The sequence below is a fragment of the Dendrobates tinctorius genome, unplaced genomic scaffold (genome assembly GCF_039654945.1).
Source record: "Dendrobates tinctorius isolate UK_male_01 unplaced genomic scaffold, ASM3965494v1 ptg000016l, whole genome shotgun sequence".
NCBI classification, from domain to species: Eukaryota; Metazoa; Chordata; class Amphibia; order Anura; family Dendrobatidae; genus Dendrobates; species Dendrobates tinctorius.
In genome coordinates this window covers 51916787-51942278 of record NW_027361684.1, presented here as the reverse complement: position 1 = coordinate 51942278, position 25492 = coordinate 51916787, and the positions used below count along the sequence as shown (strand labels likewise).

The 25492-nt window shown below is 40.7% G+C and overlaps 1 protein-coding gene across 2 annotated transcripts; it reads right to left on the bottom strand.

Annotated features, from left to right (window-relative positions):
- Positions 1-10106: 10106 nt before the first annotated feature.
- KLHL34 (kelch like family member 34) lies at positions 10107-23995 on the bottom strand. 2 transcript variants are annotated; one of them, XM_073565846.1, is made up of 2 exons: positions 21837-23995; positions 10107-11752 (listed from the first exon to the last, which is right to left on the bottom strand). In XM_073565846.1, the coding sequence occupies exon 1, from the start codon at positions 23627-23629 to the stop codon at positions 21845-21847; it is 1785 nt and encodes a 594-aa protein (XP_073421947.1). In that variant the 5' UTR covers positions 23630-23995; the 3' UTR covers positions 10107-11752; positions 21837-21844. The 2 variants fall into 2 exon arrangements, with proteins under 2 accessions (XP_073421947.1, XP_073421948.1); XM_073565847.1 differs by having other exon boundaries at positions 10107-11748.
- Positions 23996-25492: the final 1497 nt, after the last annotated feature.

Sequence of the window (25492 nt, the reverse complement as noted above, 5' to 3'; positions counted from 1 at the left end):
CCAGCTCAGAAAGAGGGCGGTCACACCCTTATATGCACTGAATGCACAATGAAATGGATAAAAAAACACTGAAGTCTGAACTGAGAAAATAAATTAATGTGTATGCACAATGTAAGTGCATATTAACACATAACACAAGACAGTTGTCTCCTTCTCACCCAGCGTCTTACTTATGTTTTTTTATTACTATTATTATTTATTCACATAGCACCATTGATTCCATGGTGCTGTACATGAGAAGTACATGAGTTTTGTAGCCCATTCCAGCTTGTGCAGATCTATGATCTTGTCCTTGACATCCTTTGAAAGCTCTTTGGTCTTGCCCATGTTGTAGAGGTTAGAGTCTGACTGATTAATTGAGTCTGTGAACAGGAGTCTTTTATAAAGGTGACTATGTAAGACAGCTGTCTTTTAATGCAGATAACAAGTTGATTAGGAGTGTCTAACTAGTCTGTAGGAGCCAGAAATCTTAATGGTTGGTAGGTGATCAAATATTTATTTCTCACTGCAAAAATGCAAATAAATTTATATAATTTCTACAATGTGATTTTCTGAATTTTATTTTTGATATTCTATCTCTCAATGTTAAAATAAGCCTTCGTTTAAAATTATAGACTGTTCATGTCTTTGTCAGTGAGCAAACTTACAAAATCAGCAAGGGATCAAATAATTATTTTCTTCACTGTATAAACTCTTTGTGCTAATAATGTGTTGCAGGCACCAGGCCTCATTTCATAATCCAAATCGCATGGGATAATTGGTGCAGGCACCATACCTGATTTCATAATCAAAACCTTTATGCTAATACAGTGATGTAGAAATGGCAAACTTTGGCACCCAAAAAATGGAAGTTTTTTTGAACAGATGGCAAAAATAAATACTCAGACCCAAATTAATACAGATATGTAAAAAATCATCAACGCTTCGGCACATCATTCCCTTTTTCAAGATCTAGCTACATGTAAAAAAACATAGCTATTAATAAATGGTATAATACAAAATAGACAGTGGGTCATAGTAAAAATTGAACAAAGTAAAGATCTATCTGTATGTTAGACCCTAATGGTGCAGATTTTATGTATAATACTATATGGATACATGAGTACAAGGTAGAAAAAAATCAAGAGAAATCTTGAAATAATGCACCAATCAGGGATATATAAGAGGCTTGTAAGCATAGATGAAAAAGGATTAAAGTCGTAGTTCAGGTATACAAGGAGAGAAGAATAACGTAGAATAAAGGTGTTAAGGATGAAAATCATGAGAAACGCAAAATAACTATAGGTTATCATTTACCTGTGAAGTATGGGGTCGCCAGGTGAAGGAGTGAAATGTCCACACATGCCTTGGTGCTGGATCGAAGTATTCAGAGGCACTTCCAGTTACAAGCCGGCCGGCGTCCAGAGAGCTGAAAAGTGCATGCGCTAGCTGAGAAAATACCAAAAAAGCAGCATGTCAGTGCTTGCTGTGATGTCAGCTCCAGGCAAAAAAGGAAAGACAGCACGCATGCGCCTGTACTTCAATCAGGAATGGCAGGATGGTGAATTGGTCAGTGCATCCAAGGGCATCAGACGTATAGGTTAATAAGGAGCCGTGAATAGGGGAGAAGAGATGTAGTTTACACAAGAATAAGGGGAGGATGTAGATGGTAGCATTGTTAAATGAGTAAGAGAATATGGAATAATATATTAAATACAGTTATTATGCTATGGGAAAATACTGCAAAATAAGAGGAGAAGGTGATGAAAGAAAGAGAGGGAAAATGGGGGAAAAAAGATGGAATACTTGTTGTCTGTTGTGGAATCTACAGAGAAGAAAGGAAGAGAATATTAAGTTAAACATAAAAAATCAATGTCCCATACATAACCCACAATATTGGAAAATGAGAATAAATAAGATAATAGGGTAGATATTAAATATTAAATCACAGAGATTTGATTCAGAGGCATAAAGGTAAAATATGATAATTAATAGTGATGAGCGAGTATACTCGTTACTCGAGGTTTCCCGAGCATGCTTGGGTGTCCTCGGAGATTTAGTTTCTGTCGCCATAGCTGCATGATTTGCGGCAGGTAGACAGCCTGAATACATGTGCAGATTTCCTAACAAACATGCAATCCCCACATGTATTAAGGCTGGCTAGCAGTTACTGGATGGGCTACTCAACTCCCTTTCTTTGGCAGCTGCACAGCGGTCCGCATTGCAAAGGAGGCTCACAAACAGCATGTGTTCTAGTGGATGCCAAGCACTGCATCAAATGGCCTCTACTCTACCCCACTTCCTCCACCTTAACATCACACATAGTACAATCCTCAGAGGCAGCACCCCAATTACCCTTGTTTCCCAAAAATTGGGCATTGGTGCACATGCTCTGTATTCTGTGAATCTTTAGAGCAGATCTCTGATGCCCATGGGATAGAATGTGTAAACAACTCTGCAGAATGGCCCATTTGTGGCTCCCCACAGTCAGTTTGGTGTTTGGAAATTTGGGGAAACAGCCCATTTTTCTTCAAGTGCCTCCTTATTGTGCATCTTGAAACACCACTAGTTTTCAGAGAGTCCAGTATTTCAGCTGATATTATTTGTGTGCTTTTCTTTGCATCCCGAACAATTTTCCTGGTATTTGTTACAGGTCACAGGTGAGGATATTACCTTTAGTAGCCATTCAAACCCTTTTTGTATCAACTTCTGTGCATGTTATCAGGCCAAAATCACCAGGGTATATGAACTTTTGATCAGGGTCATTTGGATGTTTTGCATTGTCATTATGATTTAAAAAGAGGAAACACAGTAGTTTGACAATAAATGGCTTCACCCAACCACTAACCATGAGTGGAGAAAAAGTTTTGGTGTTATCATTCATATTCTCGAAAAAAGGCCAAGAAAGCATACATTCTACCCGGGTATGTAAACTATTGAGCACAGCTGTATAAGCTTGAACTCCACCATCTCCAATCTGTTGGCCATGGAAATGCAGCCTTTCTGGCTCCTGGATACAGACGGTTTCAGGAAGTTGATGGTCGTCAACGTCCCCCAATACCAGCTGCTCAGTCGCCATTACTTCTCTAAGAAAGCTGTGCCTGTGCTACACCAGCATGTTGCAGACAACATCAGCTGTCCCTGAAAAAAATCTATGTCTGCCAGGTTGCATTTGACCAATGACACCTGGATGAGCAAACATGGGCAGGGGCGTTACATCTTGCTGACTGGGCACAGGGTGACTCTGGTAGCTGTGGAGGCAGGCAGTCAAGTCTTTGAATCCCCAACGCTTGCAGAAAAAACTCTATCTAATACTTCCTCCCCTGCTTCCAGCACCTCCACCTGTACCCTAAACCTCTCCCTTAATCAGACACGAATTCCAACAGTGCAGATAGAATCCATACTGCGCAGTCATGGCTCACCGCAATCAGGCACTGTTAAAATTAATATGCCTTGGAGATTGCAGTCACACAGCTCAACAGTTGTGGACAGCTTTTCAGGCTGAGTAAGAGCAATGGTTGTCTCCGCTGAACCTGGAGCCAGGGAAGGCCATGTGTGATAACTGTGCAAATGTGATGGCGGCCCTATGCCGGCGCAACCTCACACACACACCCCTTGCATAGCTCATGTCCTCAACCTGGTGGTACAGCAATTTTTCCTCCACTTTCCTGGCCTGGATGTGCTGCTGCAGAAAGCACAATTGCTGTGTGCTCACTTCCGATGATCACACCCCACAGCTCATCAACTTGATCGCCATATCGCTACACAGGTCTTTCGGCCTACCGGTTAATTATTTGATTTGTAATGTTCCAACTCGGTGGAATTCCACTCTGCACATGTTGCAGTGACTGTGGCAGCAGCGACGAGTCCTGATGCAATATGTCCTTTTGCATAGCCTGGGCCAACAGCAGTATGGACGTGGTGCAAATCATGCTTGCAGTGTGGAGACAGATGAAGGACTTCTGCACCCTTCTGCACAGTTTTTAAATGGCTACTAAGATGGTTAGCGCTGACGATGCCATCATCAGCATCACTATTCCGGTCATCTACTTGCTGGAGCACACTTTGAAATGCTTGCGTGAGGAGGTGGTGATCCCAGAGGAGGAGCTGGAAGCAGAGGAGGATGTGGAAGGAATGACAATATCTCAAATTTCCAGACTGTTGTTGCACAGCCGGGTGCCATGGGAGGGTGGCTTACAGCGATCAAGGGGGTCTCATTGTACCAGACAAACGGTTAGTGAAGGTACAGAAGCCGATGAACAAATTAACCATAAACCATTAACTTGGACCTCATGGAAGCGCGATACACATGAGCGCTTTCTTGCTGCACTATCTTCAACATTATGCTCGTATTCTTAGGCTTAGAAATAGCACTGGGTTGCTACTCTTAGATCCAGTGTACAAGAGTAAATTTAGCCAGATACTTCCACCTCTGGAAAGGGGCATGCACATTCTGGAGCATTTAAACATGCTTGTAAACAATGTTAAGAGTGGTTTTCCCCAACACAACAGCAAAGCACCGTGTGTGCATCGTAGTTCTAGCTGTCCAACCCCAGGAATGTTAAGGCGTCATCGCAAAAACATTAGCAGCAGCAGTGTAAGTGGGATAATCAATTTCTGTGAGTCATTTCGCACATTTTTTTTAGACCAGCCTGTGCACCAGCAGAACAGAGTACAAGTCTGACATGTTGGGAATGACTGGAGATGGGGCAGGAGTACCTGGAGCTCAAGATCAATGCCATCAAGGGGTGTGTGGACCCTTTTGCATCTTGGTCTTCAAAAATGGAAGAGTGGCCTGAGCTCGCCCAGCATGCCTTGGAGGTTTTGTCATGCCCGGCAGCCAGCGTTCTCTCAGAACGTGTCTTCAGCACTGCTGGTGGTGTCCTGATGGAAAAGGGAATCTGGCTGTCCCCTGAAAGTGTAGATCACCTAACTTTCATCAAAATCAACAAGTCGTGGATCTCCAATGACTTTTTTACCCTTGTCGCTGACTAGGCGATGGGGTCATTTTTAGTGTTATGCATTGATTTCGCATTTTTTTTTAAATGGGGAGACTAGAAGTTGGGTTGCCTGTAGTAGAAAGTCTGTCAGAGGCCTATTATACAATTTCCTCTCTGTGGAGATTGATGCCACTTTAATGGTGTGTGACAATAATTTTTGGAAATGTGGAGACTCCAAGTATACAGTAGTACAAAATGTGAGTACTTCAGTATGGGTACAGTATATCTTTAACAGGACAAATAAATTAGGAATGAATTTTGTGAAGTATCAGTCTTGGCACACTTCATTACATCTGATCATCCAGTTACTTACTGAAATTTTGTGTAATCAAACAGCTGTCATCACTGAAATGAAGAGGCAATGTCAAATGTTGAAGATCCTGTGAAGATGTATATTTGACACAGTAACTATCTGTGATCTGCATCAGCAAACACCTGCTTACGTCTTAGTAAATACGTTTAACAACATTGACATAGAGAAGAAAAAAAAAAGACCAGATCATGTTGCTTGGTATCTCACCTGAGATTTCATAGATACTTCTGACAGTTCTCATCAGTTGTGTGCAAATAAAAAAACTTAGCTGATTTTCTTGCCCAGAAAAATAAAGACCTTTGGATCTTCATCTAGTCCATACCTGAATGCCAGCAAAGGCATCAGATCTTTAAAAATCCACAAGGCCAATAAAAGGATTATTAACCATAGCATTCCTCCTTTCTAGTTCTAAAACAGAATAGACAAGGACATGTCCTCCCTTAGTGAAGATGGGTTGCCCTCCCAGGGCTGTGAGGTACTCGGTACCGGGCCGGTGTCGGCGGAATGTGGCCCTGGGCGCCCAAGTAATAGGAAGATGTGAATGGTGGAATGTAGTTAATGGAATAGTTCGTGACGCCACCTGTGGTGTTCGGCAAGGGAGGTGTTAAGCCGACGCTGCAGACAGATCCTCCGGGACAGATGGTGTGGTGCAGCAATGATGTTATAGCCCTCCACAGGCAGGGCTGTTGTCCCAGGGCAGTGTAGATGTGGAGACACTTAGATGGTGTAGTTTTCGGCGCAGGGGATGTAGCAGTGCCAGGCGGGCGGACGCAGGAAGGAATGAAGGACACCAGGGCATGTAATTCCAAAGCTTTACTCACAGTCTGTAGTGCCCGCTTCTGTGCCGTGTCCTCCGGGTCAGGGACTCAGTCAACCTCCAGGCAAGATGGAATGCTCCCTTCCAACACTCCGCCAACTTATGTGCCTTTTCTGAACGTCTCCTCTATAGCAGCTTTAAGTGTGAAGATCTCCTAGTACTGAGTTACACTGGAGTTCCTCCTGACCGATGTTTCCAAGAACTCTACTTGTACGGCAGACAGCTGTAGCCTGCTTCGGGGACTCTCTACTCCAGAATCCCGGCTCTCTATCCGTGTTGCTGTTGTGCCCCAAGTCTTAGATGGGAGTAGTGCATTTACAGGCCACTACTCCACCGGTGTCTGCTGCAGAACCATTAGTGTCCATACAACCTCGGGGACCGGGCCCCGGCCTTGCGCTTAGAACTTCTAGGCAGGGTTCTTCCTCTAACCCACGTCCTCTGTGTTCCCTTTCACTCCTACATTCCGTACTTGTCTTTCCCTTCTATGGAAGCTCAGGCTTCGGTTCAATGTCTTTCTCCTTCTTTCCTTTCCCATGCCAGCTGGCTCAGATCACTGAGGCAGCTGCAGCACTCCTTCCTCCATCCCTCTTCCAGGGATCCCCACTCCTCTCCGAGTGGCCTCCTCTCTCAGACTCTCCGTCTGACTGAAACTGAACCTCTATCCTAAAGCCTTCCCGCTCTTTTAGATGTATTCTCAACTCTACCCACCTCCCAGCACGTTTAGTGTTCCAAGCAGGGAACCACCAAAGGTGCTCTGCTTCTCTCTAAGCAAGGAGCCGCAATGTGGTTTTGCTGAACTACTCTATTGTGTGGGTTGCGAGTGTTGGAGCGTGGTCAGGAGCCTCCAACTTACCTGGATGGTGGGGCACCACACCTTAGGAGAAGGTGCAGTACCTCTGTGGCGATTGAGCCTCAGGGGCGCCACAAAGACATGTTACTCTGCTAAAGGGATTTTATTATAAATATGCAAAAAAAGTTTAGAGTCTGCTCACCTTCTCCTGGAGCGCACGGATCATGTTGTGCAGCAAATTTTCAGAACTTAGAAAAAATAAGTCCAGCGCTGTAAGTCCATAAAATCCATTTTTCTTTTATTCCATCACTTCCAGTAAGATAAAAGCAATTGCGTCATAGTCCAGAACATTAAAATCAAACGCGTTTCAACGCAAAACCGTGCGTCTTAAGATTAAGACGCACGGTTTTGCGTTGAAACGCGTTTGATTTTAATGTTCTGGACGATGACGTAATTGCTTTTATCTTACTGGAAGTGATGGAATAAAAGAAAAATGGATTTTATGGACTTACAGCGCTGGACTTATTTTTTCTAAGGATTTTATTATACTTACAAAAACATTATTTCAAAAAAGTACTTACCACCCACCTGACAGAGTTTTTCTCTACTGATTTCTTTCTGGGGCATCACCTACTTGACGGAGTTTCTCCTCCCAGCTTTTTCATGGACTGGTCTGGATAAGTGGTATTTTGATATTTGTTTTGGGCTGTGTGGATTGATAAAAACTGCTCCCTATGCTGGTACTCAGGTGTGAGCAAGATAAATTAACATCAAGTGGTTTTTAGGTTTCTGAGCTAAAAAATCAGCTACGCTCTCTGTTTACAAACACCTATTGATAAATGTGACTGATTTTGGCAAACCAATTTTTTGGTGTCTGTAGCTAGGAGGACGTTTATGTGAAAAGTGTTTTATTCTTTATCCGTTTCATTTGTATATGCTACTTAGATACACGTGAGACTGGTGGAGCTGGTACTTAAGTATGGTGGGCCACTGGGGAGGAGCCAGATGTTGCAGAAGGGCCAGCTGGGGCATGTAGTCCCACTGGCAGCAGATAATGATGTCACGGTTGCTGAAGTGGGTCACTGGACGCCTCAACCCTTCCCTCGTGTCCACAACAATTGTCAATAGTGGGAAGTGGCACTTGTGGATGGTATAGGACCCCCGGGGCACTCCTGTAGCAGTGGTGTCTATGTGCAGGTTTTGGAGCGCCTGTGGTGCAATCTCAAGCAGCCAGACATGCAGGTGAACTTGTAAACATAACAATTTTACTGAAAGAGGTAACGGGTACAGTCTCTCTTAAAGACAAAGTTCACAGTATATTATGCATATGAAAGTAATGATTCTCTCCTCATGAGACAAGCTTGGTTATTGCCTCTGAGGCGGCTGGAGCGGAGTTCTTCTCTTGCTATTAGAGGAAATGTTATGCTCAGTCCAATAAATATTACACTGATGGAGGCACCTTCACAGATTGGCTCTCTGTGGAAACACACTAAAGTGTGGAAGTACTCACAGTTTTGAGCCTACCATTCCCTATCACAGGGGATAGGTTAAACAAACACAGTGGACCTACACCAGCAGATGACATGTCTCCCCAAACCATCACTGATTGTGGAAACTTCACACTAGACCTCAAACAGCTTGGATTGTGTGCCTCTCTACTCTTCCTTCAGATTCTGGGGCCTTGATTTCCAAATGAAATGCCAAATATACTTTCATATGAAAACAACACCTTGGACCACTGAGCAACAGTCCAGTTTTTTTCCTCCTTGGCCCAGGTAAGATGCTTCTGGCGTTGTCAGGGCCCGCAGCATTGTCGCTCTTCTGCCGTCGCTGGCTACCTGAGGAAGGGATCATGCTTCCTGTGACCCCCCACCACTGCCAGCACCCCCTAGGTAATACACCTTAAACTCTGACCACATCTTATAAAAAATACTTTTTTTTATATATTTTCTTCCCCACAATTTGGGATGTGTCTTATGATCCGGTGAGTTTGCGAAAAATACGGTATACACATCTTCTTTAAAAGGATTGTGTTGGTTTATAAAAACATGACTGCTGTCTTCCAGACTTCATGGATCAGAAATGCAGAATCAAGAAGAGGCTTCCCTGTTGTGAATTCACTTTCTGGCCTGCCTCTGGTTGCTAGTGAAGGTAGTGGAGCTGGTTGCATTGACAGAGGAGTCGCGATTTCTCTTTCCGGGCTCCCTCTGGTGGTTACAGGAGGTAATGGAGCTGATCTATTTGACAGAGGCCTGCCACCTGATAATGAGAACGACGATTGGACATCTGGAGTCTCTGACTGGATTTAAGACAGCCGACTCCCTCTATCCCTGCTGGTGATTTTTCTTGCCTCCTGAGGTCTTGGTTTCCAGTTCAGTCCCTGCATGCTCAAGATAAGTGTTCTTTGCTATTGCTCACATTTGATTTGGTTTTGTCTATTCAGTTTTGTGTGGTCAGCCAGCCCCGGCTGGGGCTGTGCTGAATTTCCATCCTTATGTTACTGTTTGTGTCAGTTTGCTTTTTGTCCCTTATTAGATTGGCCTCTTTTTGCTCTGCTTTCAGAATATGCCAGAGTGCTGATATAGTGTGAGAAGTCTAGTGACTTCAGAGTTTTTGCTATCAGAAGTGTTGGACATTTTTGCAGGGTTTTTTGCGTGATTGCAGACAGTGTCTTTCCTTTCCTGTCCTTTCTAGTTAGTGTGGGCCCCATCGTTTGCTCAGCCTATTTTCCTACCTGTGTTTGTGCTTTGATCTTGTCTCACCAACAATATATGTTTGGGGGCTGTCTATTCCTTTGGGGTCTGCTCTGGGGCAGTTTAGATTTCCCCTTTTCTTGCTTTAGGCTTATTTAGTTCTTGGGCTGTGTCGAGGCTTCTAGAATCATCGTAGGCACGCTCCACGGCTACTGCTAGTTGTGTGGATAGGATCTGGGGTCTGCAATCCGCTTAGTTACCAACCTCTCTGGTTTTCTGCTTAGCTTAGTCTTGTTTTCCTCCTCGGTGACCCAATCATAACACTTCCCACTACTGCTGTCATAACACCTCTCCACTTCCTCTCCCTTCCCAGCTGATCAGAGACAAAAAACTTCATTTTGCTTCGCATAAAGGACCTAAAATGTTGTTTTAAAATAAGTTTTAACCGAAAATCAGGAAATATCATATAATCAAGAGTTTCCTAAAGTTTCTATGCAATAAATCCATGCCAGTATTTCTTGTTACTCCAAATCGCTTTATTATAGAATTTCAGCCCAGCAGTATATACTGTACATTTACATCTATGTCCACACCACAGAGAACAATTGTTCAAAATTATTAGTGGAAAGTACATATAAATGCAGTGAATACATTAATAATTGCTCTAAGAATGTCAGAAACTTTACAATATATGCAATGAATATGGAATCATGCACAGTTCTGTACCCATGTACTTTGCATTTTTCATTTTAGAGAAAGGATTACAGTTCGACATGCTATATACACCTTATTATTTTTGTTTTATGGTGGAATTTACCTTTAACGTGTAACTATTATTTTAGGTAACTTTTCAGAATTAGCTGGTATGTGTATATATGAGAAATAACACTATTTCAAACTATTATATGATTTTTATATTGCATTTCAGCAGTTTTTCCCTATGCGCTAAAATCAGCAGTTTCTTTTTGTGTGTATTGTCTTTAACACTTTCCCACCTCTTTATAGACTTATAATCAACAGGATTACTTTACAGACAGATTTGTAGACAGTATTTGAGAATAAATAATCAGTTCATGGAGTTAGGGTACTGTCACACTTAGCGATGTACCAGCGATCCTGACCAGCGATATGACGCGGTCAGGATCGCTGGTACATCGCTAAGTGGTTGCTAGTGAGCTGCCACACAGGCAGATCTCACTAGCGACATCGCTGGGGACGGAGGTCGCTACTTACCTGTCACACCAGGCGATCCTGCGTCCTCCCGCCCGCATCCACGCTCGTCGCTCGTCGTTACAGCAGGAAGCGCCGCAGGAAGCTGACGACGAGAAACAGTCCAGCCTGTTCTCGCGCGATCAGCGATAAGCAGCGGGGGAGCGGGTGGGAGGTAAATATCAGACATAGCGATATCGCTAGCAATATCGCTATAACGTCACTAGTTATAGCGATATTGCTAGCGATATCTCTTAGTGTGACATGCCCTTTAAGAAGTTACTGTTAATTGGATAAAGAAGCATTTGTCTGTAATATAACATACAGAAAAGTTTCTTCTCTTTGCTACTTTTTACAAAAATAATATTGGCATGTTAAGTAGCACTACAGAGGTAACCATATATAAACAGTTAATGGTTGAATTAGAAGCATTTTCTGGACTATAATAGTGATAACCTTTACTTAGAATTCTCTACCAGTGTTAGAGTATGTGAGTCGGTCTGATTCCTTTGACCACTGTCAATTAGATGGATGAATCATAGAATCATAGAATGTTAGAATTGGAAGGGACCTCAAGGGTCATCGTGTCCAACCCCCTGCTCAATGCAGGTTTCACTAAACTATCCCAGACAGGTTTCTGTCCAGCCTCTGTTTGAAGACTTCTATTGGAGGAGAACTCACCACCTCTCGTGGCAGCCTGTTCCACTCACTGTAATTAATCCATGAACAGAGCTTGTTCCTTCATTGTTTATCTGTTCCTCGTAATCCAACTTAGTCCACAGTTAACAAGCAGGGGTCCAAAAGTTGGAAACTCCATGTTCAAATATTGAAAGTCTCTTCCATAGTTAGGCCATCGGTTCTGGTTGTGACTTTTTGTAATTTTAGCTATGAAGGACAGATGGAGTCCAGATTACAAACAGCTCCATGACTTCCTTTGGGCTGCAGCTCTACCTTGAAAGATAAAATCTATCAGTTGAGATACAACTTTACAAAGTGAAAAAAATAATTGAAAGTATCTATACGGGCTCTACATTATAGTGCCCATACATTGTGCTCAGTTCGTGCTTCTGGAGGCATGGACCCCATAAACTAAGCGGGCTCTCATTGGTATGGAAATGCCAAACATGTGAACGCTAAATGTGGTTTAGGCACGCTGCGGGGCTAAGAGGGAGAAATTTGGATTTGGGAGCACAGAATTTGCGGGATTTCTTTTGGGGGTCTGAGAAGCTATAGCGCTTTTCCAGAGTCTTCAGGCTACAGATGTTGCTTTTTTTTTCTGTGGCTTGTGTTGAAGCTTTTATTTGTAACATTTTATATAATATTTGGGATCACATTTATGCTGCACTCTACGCTGAGCACTTCCATCGGAGTGTTCATCTAAATCTCTGAGTGACGGGATTCAGATGAAACCATTGATGGATCCAATCACTATAGTGAGACAGCAGCATTTCTCTTGACTCTGTCTGGCCTCTGTTCAGTGGTGTCCTTATTTTCAGAGGTGCACAAAACTGTGTCCGATGTCACTTTTATACACACTTAAAAAGACGGATACCACGGGGTCATATCACATGTACGGTATATCATTTTTATTTTTAGATTTTGCCACTTTTACACAATAAAAACTATTTTATAGAAAAATCAATTGTTTTTGTATCACTGTATTCTGAGAGCTTTAGCTTATTTATTTTTCCATTGATGGAGCTGTATCGTGGCTTATCTTTTGCAGGACAAGATGACGTTTTCAGTGGTAACATTTTTATTTATATTCAACTTTTTTATCACATTTTATTATTGTTTGTATGATAAAAATGCATAGTTTTTTTTATACATTTTTGTGATGTTCAGTGAAGGAAATAACTAGTATGACAGTTTTATAGTTTGAGTTGTTTTGGATGCAGCAATACCAAATATGTGTATGTTTTTTTGTTTATCTTTGTTTTTACATAAGTATACCTATTTATTGGTATAATCTTATTGGTTTTTAATATTAGACAGTGTAGAACCGCCCCGACCACAGAGTCACCTTGTCGATGGTGGGACGGCTTTTATGCCATATTTGATCAAATACAGTATTACTAAGAACTCTGAATTACTTAAATGCACTTTTGCTTTTTATTTAATTACAGCAGGGTTTTTCTCATTTTGTCTTTTGTAGGTTTTGTATGCTTTATGGTCAATGTGAACATGCGTTTATATGCTGCATGTGTACCAACTCAAACCAAGCTAAATTTTTGTGTTTTTTTTCTTTGTGTTTTTGCATTCTGTGCAAGCTGGGTTGTGGCCTCCCTCTCCTGAGCTGGAAATTGTATTTAAAGGCTTCCCCTGACTGGTGTCCACTGGTTGGGACCCGTTCCTTTTGTCTGCCCTTATTCACACACTGATGTCAACTTTGACACATGATAAGGTTTTTAATATTAGAATATTTTTACTTTTTTTTTACTTTTTTTTACTTGATTGCTGGTATAGTGCATTGCAATGCTTCATACTGTACCTTTTCAGTGCTGCACTGACAGAAACCTCTTAGGTCAAGCTTCTGACAGAATCTTTTCATGCTTGCCAGTGCTAGCTGACCCTCAGGTCGTCATGACGAGCACAGGTTGCCATGGCAATAATCAGGCCTTCGCGATGAAGTCAGGGGGCACCTATCAGAAGGCAGAGGGAGCCTCACCCTCTCCTAGCCTCCCAAATGTGATTGATAATGATTGCAGCATTGAGGGGGTTAAATAGCCAGGGGCGGTGTGGGCACTGCTCTTGGCTGTGAGTGCTGGGGCTCTTAAGCTGAGCTCCCGGTGGTGAGAGCTTAGTCGCAGGTCTTGTCCCAGGCACGATCGCCATGGCATATTCATATGTCAAAGGTCGGGAACCCCTATCTGACCATGATGTATGGGTACATCAAAGCTCTTGAAGGGTTTAAATGCATGGATTTTTGCAGCTAAACATCATTTTTGTTACTGGGTTTCTTTAAAAGTTTTGTGTTGCACTGACTTTTAATGGCTGCAGAGTGGGTTAACTGAGAAGCCATCAGTGAACTCGCTCTCACAATCCAATGGGAGAGTTTCTAGCTCTTTGCCCTGCCATTTTTTACCTCTTCTCAGCTGATTTATCAACAAAGATGGAATCAAAATTCAATGTGCAGCGAAACAACGAGCCTGTAAAAGCAAATCAGTGCAAAATTTTCATGAAATTGCAAAAATAATTTTTATCCCGAAATACATTCATTTAAGTAAAAAAATTGTCCCTGAAGGTTAACAATCCTTTAAATGAATTCATGTAACATTCCTGTCAATGTAGAAGATTTAGGGATATAGTAACACATTGCTAAGTAAACTGTGAATGGGAATGGGATTGCCTGACCCCTTGTTCATGAAAAAGAGATGACATTTTCTATATTCCACCCGAAATGGAAGACCAAGTTGGACTGTGAAGATCCCAGGAGTTGGATCCTCATCCGGTAGACATTTACAGTATGATTTGATCTATAGAATAGACAGATGGAAGATCCTTTAGGTTATTCTACTGGCAGTGGCTTTAGCTAGCCTCGTGACTATGGAACTATGGATGGTGGTAGACAAGGTGGTCATCAGTGACTGTTGCTTAACTCCTTCACCACAGTGAGATTTTCCATTTTTGCATTTTTGTTTTTTTCTCCCCTTCTTCCTAGAACCATAACTATTTTAGTCTTCTATCATTATGGCCATGTGAGGGCTTGTTTTTTGCAGGACGAGTTGTACACCATTGGTTTTACCATATATTGTACTGGAAAACAGGAAAAAAATTCCAAGCACGGTGAAATACCAAAAAAAGGGAAATTCCACAATTGTTTCTTTTTACCATGTTTAGTAAATCCTAAAACTGACCTACCATTATGATTCTCCAGGTCATTACGAGTTTGCAGATACCAAAAATGTATAGGTTCTTTTTTTATTTAAGCGGTGGTAAAAAAAAATCCAGAATTTGCAAAAAAAAAAAATGGCGCCATTTTCCAAGACCCGTAGAGTTATTTTTTTGAGCACCAAGACAACGTTTTTATCTATGTCATCTTCATGTAGATAGGATCTTTTGATCACCTCTTGTTGAGCAACCAAAAACGCAATTGTGATGTTTTGATTTTTTTTTACGCCGTTTACCTATTGGAATAATTCTTTTTGTATTTTGATTGATCTGGCATTTCTGAACACAGCAATACCAAATATGTGTTGTTTTTTGTAATTGTTTTATTTTGCGCGGTATCGGGGGAAAAACGGAGAGTAATCAGAGACAAGCCAGGGTATCAGAAACCAGAGCAAGCTAAACAGTACCAAACTCAGGTCAGGGAACAAGCCGGGTCATACACACAACAGTGGACATGCATACAGAGAAGCATGATTACCAACAGAGTAACCTAGGTCAGTTGCTCAAGCCGAGGGACCAGAACTATAACCGACGCTGAACCTAGCTCATATGGCAACTAAATAGCCACCCTAACACCAGAGAGAGGCAGAAACAATTAACCCCTGTCTGACCAGGACGGGACAAAGACAAAACCTTGTCCTGGATCATGACACCAATAAATACAAGTAAATTCAAGTAAAATAAAATGAACAAAAAAATTACACATATTTGGTATTGCCGCGTCCAGAACAATTTGACCTATAAAACTGTTACACTAGTCAGCCCCTTTAGTGAACACCATACAAAAAAAAAACAAAAATGGTACAGTTGAAAACGTCATCTTGACCTGCAAAAAAACCCTGCCATACAACTCAGTCTGCAGAAAAATAAAAATGTATAGCTCTCAGAAGAAAGTGATGCAAAAATAATACATTTTTCTATGAAATAGTTTTTATTGTGTAAAAGCACCAAAACATAAAAAGGTATAATTGTGATATTGCTGTATCGTACTGACCTGAAGAATAAAGTTGACTTATCAATTTTACCACAAGCAGAATAGAATAAAAAAACTCCCAACAAGCAATTCCAGAGTTGCTTGTTTTTGATATTTCTGCCTCCCAAAAAATGTCATATGCCCAAAAATGGTACCAATAAAAATATCAACTCGTCCTGAAAAAAAGAAGCTAACACATTACTTTGTGGGCTGAAATATGGAAAAATTATAGCTGTCTAAATATGGAGATGCAAAATCTAGTTTTTGCAACAAAAAGAGTCTTAGTGTGTGACAGCAGCCAAACATAAAAAGCCAATATAAATCTGGTATCACTGTAATCGAACTGAGCCGAAGAATAAAGTAGCCTAATCACTTATACTGCACGAGGAACTGTGTTAAAAATAATTAAAAGCAATTCTTCACCTGCTGTAGATTTGCTCATTCTAACTCAAAGATCACAGTATGGCTTCACTCACATTTATCCTGCGCTTTGCACTGAACGCTTACGTCAGGGTCTCTGTGTAATTCTTTGAAATACTTAATTCAGACGAACCCCTGGTGGAAGATTCCTTACAATGAGGCAGATAGAGACACTGTGAATGCCATAGGACCTGTGATCCGGCGGTGTCTGTCTTTTTAGGCGAGCATAAAAGCGAGGTCGACCACAGTTTTGTGCACTCCCGAAAAGAAGGACACTGCTGAACAGAGTCCAGAGTAACTCTGTGGCCTCATTAAAGTGCATGGATCTCTCGATCCCTCGGGAGTTTTATCTGTAGCGAGAGTTAGATAGAAATGCTAAAGTAAGTGCTCAGCGTACAGCGCCGGATAAATGTGATCCAAAATGTTATGTAAAATGTTCCCAATAAAAAGCTTCAACTCAATCCACAAAAAAAACGAGTCACCACCCAGGTCTGACATTTGCTAACTAACAGAAATATAGGGGCATTCCATGTTACTGGTAGTGCAAAGGCTCTGGAAAAGCGCTATGGCACCTCACCCCCAAAAGAAATCCAGTGAATTCTGAACTCTCAAATCCAAATGCCCCCTCTCCCTTCTGAACCCCACATTTGGCGGCCACATATTTGGCATTTTTGTTGCAATGAAAGCCCACCTAATTTACGGATGCATGTCTCCAGAAGCGCGAGCTGGGCATAACGTACTGGTGACTACAATATACTAGGCACTACAACGTACTGATCAATACAATAGCTGATTAGCAATTTTCACTCAGCAACATCCACTGCTGCTGGTTTCTGGAAAACACCCATGGAGTCAAAATTGTCACTACACCTGTAGATAAATTCCTAAAGGGGTATAATTTCCAAAATGGGGTCACTTGAGGAGGAATTCTGCTGTTTTAGCATTTAGGGGTTCTGTATATGGAGTCTGCAAACTATTCTAGGAAAATCTGCACTCCAGGAGGCAAATAGCGCTTGCCCCTCCTGAGTCTTGCAGTGTGGCTAAGCAGTACGGTACAGCCATATACAGTATTTCTACATTCAACAGAAATTGTGGGACAAATTTTGGTGCCATTTTTTCCCATTTCCCAGTATGAAAATTTAAAATCTGGGACTAGCACAATCTTGGTGGTAAAAATGTAATTTTTTTTTCTTCATTGCCCAATGGTATACAGTTCTGTGACACACCTGAGGTGTCAATAGGATCACAGCACCCCTAGATGAATTAATTGAGAGTTGCAGTTTGTAAAATGGAGTCACTGTTGGGGGGGTTCTGCTGGTCTGGCACCTCATAGGATCTACCAATATGACATGACACCATCAAACCAGTCCGGCAAAATCTGAACTCCAATATGATGCTTCTTCCCTTCTGAGCTTTGCACTGTGCCTTTAAAAGTAGTTTTTGACCACATATGGGATATCGATGTACTCAGAGGAAATCATGCAACAAATTTTGGGGTTCATTTTCTACTGTTACCCTTGTGAAAATGCAACATTTGGATGTAAAAAACATTTTGTGTTAAAAATGTGTTTTGCATTATTTTCATGGCTCAACATTATAAACTTCTATGAAGCGCGTGGGGGGTTCAATGTGCTCAACACACATAGATAAGTTCCCTGGGGGTCTAATTTACAAAATGGTGTAACTTGTTGGGGGTTTCCACTGTTTAGGCACATCAGAGGCTCTCCAAACGCAACATGGTGTTTGCTAATTATTCCAGCAAATTTTGCATACAAAAAGTCAAATGGCACTTCTTCCCTTCCAAGCCATAACATGTGCCCAAACAGTAGTTTTCCTCCACATATTGAGTATCTATATACTCAGGAGAAATTGCACAGCAAATTGAATTGTGCAATTTTATCCTGTTAACCTTATAAAAATGCAAAATTTGGGGCTAAAAAACATTTATGTGGGAAAATGTTGATTTTTTTTATTTTCACTGCTCAACATTATAAACTTATGTGAGGCACCTGGGGTTTTAAGTTGCTCATCACAAATCTTGATAAGTTCCCTGAGGGGTCTAGTTTCCAAAATGGTGTCCCTTGAGTGGGTTTCCACTGATTAGGCACATCAGGGGCTCTCTATACAAGACATGGCGTCTGCAATTATGCCAGTAAATTTTACATTCGAAAAGTCAAAAGGCGCTCCTTCCTTTCTGAGCGTCGACATGCGCCCAAACAGTGGTTTTCCCCCACCTATGGGGTATCTATGTGCCAGGAGAAATTGTACAACAAATTGTATGGTCCATTTACTTGTGAAGGTAAAAAGATAGGTCTAAAGGAAATTTTTGTGAAAAAAGTGAAATGTTTATTCTTCCACATTCCATTAACCCCATTTGTGACCGAGCCAATTTTGTACTTAATGACCAAGCCAATTTTTACAATTCTGACCACTGTCACTTTATGGGGTTATAACTCTGGAATGCCTCAACGGATTCCACTGATTCTGAGAATATTTTTTTGTGACATATGATACTTCATGTTAGTGATAAAATTTCTTTGATATGACTTGTGTTTATTTATGAAAAAAATGAAAATTTGGCAAAAATTTTGAACATTTCGCAATTTTCAAACTTTTAATTTTTGTACCCTTAAATTAGAGAGTTGTGTCAGGCAAAACAGTTAATCAATAACATTTACCACATGTCAGCTTTACATCAGCACAATTTTGGAATCATAATTTTTTTGTTAGGACGTTATAAGTTTAAAAGATGACCAGCAATATTTTCATTTTCCCAACAAAATGTACAAAATCATTTTTTTAGGGACCACCTCACATTTGAAGTGAGTTTGGGGGGTCAGTATGACAGAAAATACCCAAAAGTGACACCAGTCTAAAAACTGCACCTCTCAAGGTGCTCAAAACCACTCTCAAGAAGTTAATTAACCCTTCAGGTGGTTTACGAGAACTAAAGAAATGTGAAAGGAAAAAATAAACTTGTACTTTCACAAAAAATTTTCTTTAGACCCAAACATTTTTATTTTCACAAGGGTAACAGGAGAAAATGGACCACAAAATTTGTTTTGCAATTTCTCTTGAGTACACCCCACACATATGTGGGGAAGATCCACTGTTTGGGTGCATGATAGGGCTCAGAAGAGTGGGAGCACCGTTTGACTTTTTGAGCACAAAATTGGCTGGAATCAATGGAGTCCCCTTGATGTACCTAAACAGTGGAACCCCCCAATTCTAACTCCAACCCTAACACAGCTCTAACTCCAATCCTAAACCCAGCACACTCCTATCCCTATTCCCAACCATAACCTTAAACACAACCCTAACCCCAACACAACCCTAACCCCCACACAACTCTAACCCCAACCCTAACCCTAGCCCCAACCCTAACCCTAGCCCAACTCTAACACTAGCTCTAACCCTAGCCTAACTCTAGCCCAGCCCAAACCCTAGCTCTAACCCAAACCATAGCACCAACCCTAGCCCAACCCTAACCATAGCTATAACCTCAACCCTAACCCTTAGGGAAAAATGTTATTTTTACCTAACTGAGGAGATGATAAAGGTGGTATTGATTTACTATTTTTTTATTTTGATCACTGTAATAGGGTCTTTCACAGTAATCTAAAAGAACCAATAGGAAAAATCTCCTACTGTTGCCGAGTGCCGGCCGGCAGATCTTGGAGGGTGCACTGCATATACGTCCACCATTTTCTTCCGGGAAGATGACGTGGAGGGCGGGTGGACAGAGATGGAGGGTCTGGAGAAGGCAAAGGGAGGGGTTCGGGGGAACCCATTTTTCTCTTCTCTGGTATGCTAGATCATATCACAGGGGAGAGAAATAAATGGGAAATCTGACTTTTTTTTGCAATCGCCGTTATTCAGTGAGCAACATTGGAAATGGTAAAAGTCAACCCCGGAGATTTTCAGACACTGGGTGACACTATACCCTTATTTCTCAGTTAAGAAGTGGCGTTGAGGAATAAGTACCCTTAACTGCTGCCATTAAAATACGTATCAGTGGTCATTAAGGGGTAAATTCATGTGAAGCACCTGAAGGGTTAATAAACTTCTTAAATATGGTCTTGAGCACCTTGAGAGGTGTAGTTTTTTGAATGGTATCATATAGGCCCCTCAAAGTAACTTCAAATGTGATGTGGTCCATAAACACAATTGTTTTGTAAATTTTGTTGTAAAAATGAAAAATCGCTGGCACTGGTCAACTTTTAACCCTTCTAACTTCCTAATAAAAAACAATTATGTTTCAAAAATTGTACTGATGTAAAGTAGTTATGTGGGAAATGTTAGTTATTAACTATTTTGTGTGACATGAGTCTCTGACTCAAGGGTAAAAAAATGAAAAATTTGAAAATGGCAAAATTTTCTATATTTTTGCCATTTTTTTCACAAATAAACGTAAGTTATATCAAATAAATTTTTACCACTATCGTGAAGTACAATATGTCACAAAAAAACAGTCTCTGAATCAGTGGGATACATTGAAGTGTTCCAGAGTTGTTACCTCGTAAAATGACAGTGGTCAAAATTGAAAAAATTGGCCTGGTTAGGAAGATGAAAACAGGCTTCAGGATGAAGGGGTTAATATATTTGACTTACTGTACATTATGTGTAATCTTCTAGAGCTTTACTTTTTCTCCACTAAACCAACAAGTCTATATCAATAGCCTATGACAATAAAAACCTATCTTATTTATATTGTCAAAATGAACAACAATATTTATAAAACACATTAATATGAGCACGCTAAGGGCCTGTGCATACGTTGCAGATTTGTCGGGTTTTTTTCACGTTTTTTCCTGCGTAGATTTGTCACAGAACCTTAAGGATTTATTTTTGACTTGAAGGTTTGGTGCAGCAGAATTTCAATTCTTTCAGCATTTTTGCTGCAGATTTCAACTATACTAAGTTGGGAAAAATCTGCAACAAAAACGTGGCAAAAATGAACCTATTTACGCTGTGTTTTTCCTGCCAAGAGATGCAGAAATGGTGCAGAAATTTCTGCACCAAATACTAAACATGTGCATATAGTCTAAAAGGGAACATGTCATCAAGATTAATGCTGCCTGAACCACAGACATCATGAATCAGACACTGGCAGCATTATTGCAGCCTTGCATGTTTTCTTCTGATGGCTGGCTGGGGACTATGCATCTCAGAAGACTGGTCTGAGGAAGGTCCTCAGAGATTTCTCCTCACCTGGCTCTCCTAGACTGACAGGACTCTCCCTATGGGTGTGTATACTTAGACCTGTCAGTTAAGTAGAGAAGCTGCCGGGGACCTGTCTCAGACTACTCATGTGACACACATATTGCCCTGTCACTTTAAAGATTGTGTTTTCTCTGAAATATTAAGTATTTCAAAGTTCAAAATACCTGGTTGCAATAATACAGCCTGTGCCTGATTTATGCTGCCTGTCTTTCGGAAAACATGAATTTCATGACAGGTTCCCTTTAAATTTTGAATTATCTTAACTTCTCTCTGTGCTTAGAACCTATAGGAACTGCAAAAAAAACACTCTAAAGGAATTGCCTGAAATTTAAAAAAAAAAAAGAGTCTGCATTTTTTCCAGAAAAGGTACTACTCTTTTTCTTGGGTAGGGTCTAGTATTGCAGTTCCATCCTATACACTTGAATGGCACTGAGATGCAATCGAAAGAATTGGTGCTACTTTTTGGGAAGAAACAGACCTTTTAATCACTTAAAATTGTAATATGAAATACATTCTACTATACATTACCAGTTATATCACTTAATTTGTGTGCATGGTTTGATCTGTTGTTCCTCGCTCTCATTTGAGTCAGACAGTTGTAGAACATCACACTGTAGGCCACAGAATGGAAATGCTAGGCTGCAGATTTCTTCCCAGCAATCATTTTCTGAATCATACCCAACAATATTGTGTGTCGCCACCTCCTGTGAGTCCTGCCATTTCTTCCCTCCTAGTAGAAGTATAGTTTGCTCTACCACCACCAGACCATAGCAAAAACGGTCAAAGGTCATTGGTCTCAAACGAGTCCATTGATTGTTTAATGGATCATATTTCTCTATATCAGAAAACGGTTCATAAATTCCTAAAAATGTAAATATGGCATCATTAACAGTGGCCATCTGGTGTCCGAACCTTGCAATTGTCATTGAAGCCTTTTTTTTCCATTGAGCTTCTAATTTATTAAATGAGTATACATCTTTACAGCTGCTTGCCTGACCATTAAACTTTCCACCGGATATATAGACAATGTTTTTGTGTACTGCACTGGCCTGACCATGGAGTTTGAAAGGCAGCTCTTTTGACTTTGTCCATGTATCTCTACTTATATCATAGACTTCCACTGATGAATGTATAGCCAGTTGATATCCTCTTCCACCTATAGCAAATATATGATTATCTACAACACAGCAAGAAAACTGAGCTCTTTTCTCCAGCATTCCAGAGACTTGCATCCACTGATCGAACCTTGGGTCAAATCGATAAACAATATTTGTAGGTGACAAGCAAGCATCGCTTGAGTTGCTTTCCAAATTTTCAGGCGTTTCCCCCCCAAGGACATATAGAAAGTTGCCGATTACACATGTGCAATGATGCTGAACTTTCATTTTTAGGTTTGTCACCATTCTCCATTTATGATTGTAGACATCAAACCCTAGAACATTCTCTACTAGTTCTCCATTGGCAGAGCCTCCTACTAGCAGAATCCAACCTTTCTGGTTTCTCATTGTGCTATACTTTTCTTGTAAGATGGGTTGTTTGGCAGGGAATGAATGATAATTGATTGCTTTGATAACAAGACTTTTGATTGATGGTGTTAAAGGAACCTCAGATTGGGTGTAAAGTTTTCGAAGAGTTTCTAATGGCAATAATCCAAAACGTACATTTTCAAAAAGCACCTTAGCATGTAACAGCCGGGTTCTGTCGTACCGCAACCACTTCAAAACTAAATCCAGGAGACAATGTTCAGTCACTTTTGGAATATTTTCACACTGTATCAGTTTGATCATTGACTTTGTATTTAATTCCAGAAGCTCGGTCCATTCTAAATCCTCTTGTAACAGTTTCCAAAGGTTATGAACAATGTACGTCTCCGTTTCCACTAAAGCATCTATAAGATAATACTGGGATGCAATATTTGCACAAAAGCAACAATTTTCCAAGTCACAGTTATTAATTATATACTTGCTGCACAACGGAATTGCATCCATCACTTGCAAGTAAGTTGCTGCTTCCAACGTGTCCTCCAAAGTATTCATGGAAAGTGACAACCATGATGTATATATAAAATCCAGTATATTTTGCAGACCTGTTGCTGAGATAATTTTAAGATGGATGACAGAGGCATTGGACTCCTTTGTATAGTCTTTAAACATTGCCCTGAAGTAGTCACTTGAGCAAGCAAGCAATGATTTGTGTGCTGGGAACTCATGTCCATCCACAACTAGAGAAACATCACACAAGTGGCCATAAGATCGAAGCAACTGGAACTGGGTTAATACCATGCCACGATGGGACTTGCAGAAAGCCAAGAAATAGCTCATGATGCATAATGATTGCAGGAAATCTAAAAATATTTGCAATGGTCACGTCTTATGCAGCACTTGTAATTCTCAGATTTGCATTTTCAGAGCAGTATCTCTACAAGGAAGTTATGGTTTGTGTCTCACCTTCTCCAGTGCAGGACTTGATGTGCAACTAAATTCCTTATTCTCTAAATCCATGGATGTGACTTATATCGTCCAAAAAACAAAAGCTCTCTTCCATTCCCTTCTGGAGAGTCAGACCTGGATCCTTCTGTATGAAGGTTTGTCATCCTCTTCTGGAAGTTGCAGAGCCCAGGAGCACTTTCTATGTAGATGACCCTTTGTCACTTCCACTGAAAGCATTTGTTTAAAGATCAAATCAACAGCCGCAGAGAAGAGGTGGACCAAATTTAGAAGACTATAGCGACCGCCATAGTTTGACATGTGTATCTCCAGTCTTGGGTGAATGATATCATCATAACTCACAGTTACAGGAATAGCATGCAAACACAAGACCAGATTACTTCACTTTCCCAGAGCGGAGCTGCAGTTTAAGGGGACAGACTTGTTTGTGCACATGGCACATTAGAATACCCTTATCTCATATTCCATGAATGCCAACCTATTGTTGGAGATCAATATAGTATACAGCACTGTTATGTCGGACATTTGTAAAAAAAATTATTGTTATATTTTCAATTACGATGTTTATGCGTATTCATCATTTACATATGTTGCGTTACATACTTTTAGTTTATCTCTAGGATTCATACCCTGCCATGTCTTACATATTTCAGAATTAATCTCAGTGACCTTGTAACATGTGTAAATAGTATATAGTGATAACAGAACAGTATATAGATAAAAAAAAATCCATCTAATCCTTACAGGTCCTTAATTATATCAAGCATAATTATGTTGAACTATAATAGAACATTGAATGAATATTGCAAATATTCTTGGTTGTAAATATCCCTAGAAAATATTTCACACAATAATTATAGCTATTAAACAGCATATACTATAAACAAAAATGATTCACCAATATATACTTATTAAAAACACCATTTTATTAGATATTCACTAAAAAAACAGTAATACATTTCAGATTAGGAGTTAAAGATACTAAATACTACATAGTGTAAATATTACAGGGTGGAATATTTTATTAGTTATATTAGTTTTTAATGCTAGTTTTGCTATATACCGGTACTATGTTATGCTCTGTGGCTGTTAAGGGCACACATGAATCGCAGGCCCACTGTGCTGTGGACCGAGGAGAGCCTGGTGGGACATGGCTAAACCAACACCGGACTCTTCGCTAAAGCCCCTGATGGTGGGTTTAGACTTGGTTCCAGATGGACGCCAGGTGCTACGCCAGGACAGACCTGGATGCATGGCAGCTGACTCCCAAAGGGAAAGGATACAATAGCAACAGGTGCTGGCAGGAACAGCGGGGATACAGGCAGGCACGGCAAGTGCAGCAGGTATACTGATTTGGACCGTAGAAACGCCAGATAGATGCAAAATGGACGTCTTCCACCTTTCCTTCCCCCGCATGTCTCCCTCATTTACCTGCATACTGCTGGATACTGTTCACATGTAATAGAATAAAGGACTTTTCAAGCTACAAGGATTCGGTGAGTTCATCTCATGGTCCTTATTCTTATTGGCGAAGGGTCACTTCAAAACATAGTCCAACATATTTTGTAATGGTGGGTACCATACAAAAAGAAGTGAAAATAGGCGAGAAAAGTGTGATAGAACAATATATCTTTATTAATTAACAATAAATATAAAATAAACTTTAAAAAGACAGGGCAGAAAGCCTCCAAAAAGAAGGGGAAGGTCTGCAGCTGATACCAATATCTGTATTTAAAT

Excerpts from the sequence above, each read along its gene's own strand:
- KLHL34 (XM_073565846.1), bottom strand. The coding sequence starts at position 23,629 with ATGAGCTATTTCTTGGCTTTCTGCAAGTCCCATCGTGGCATGGTATTA.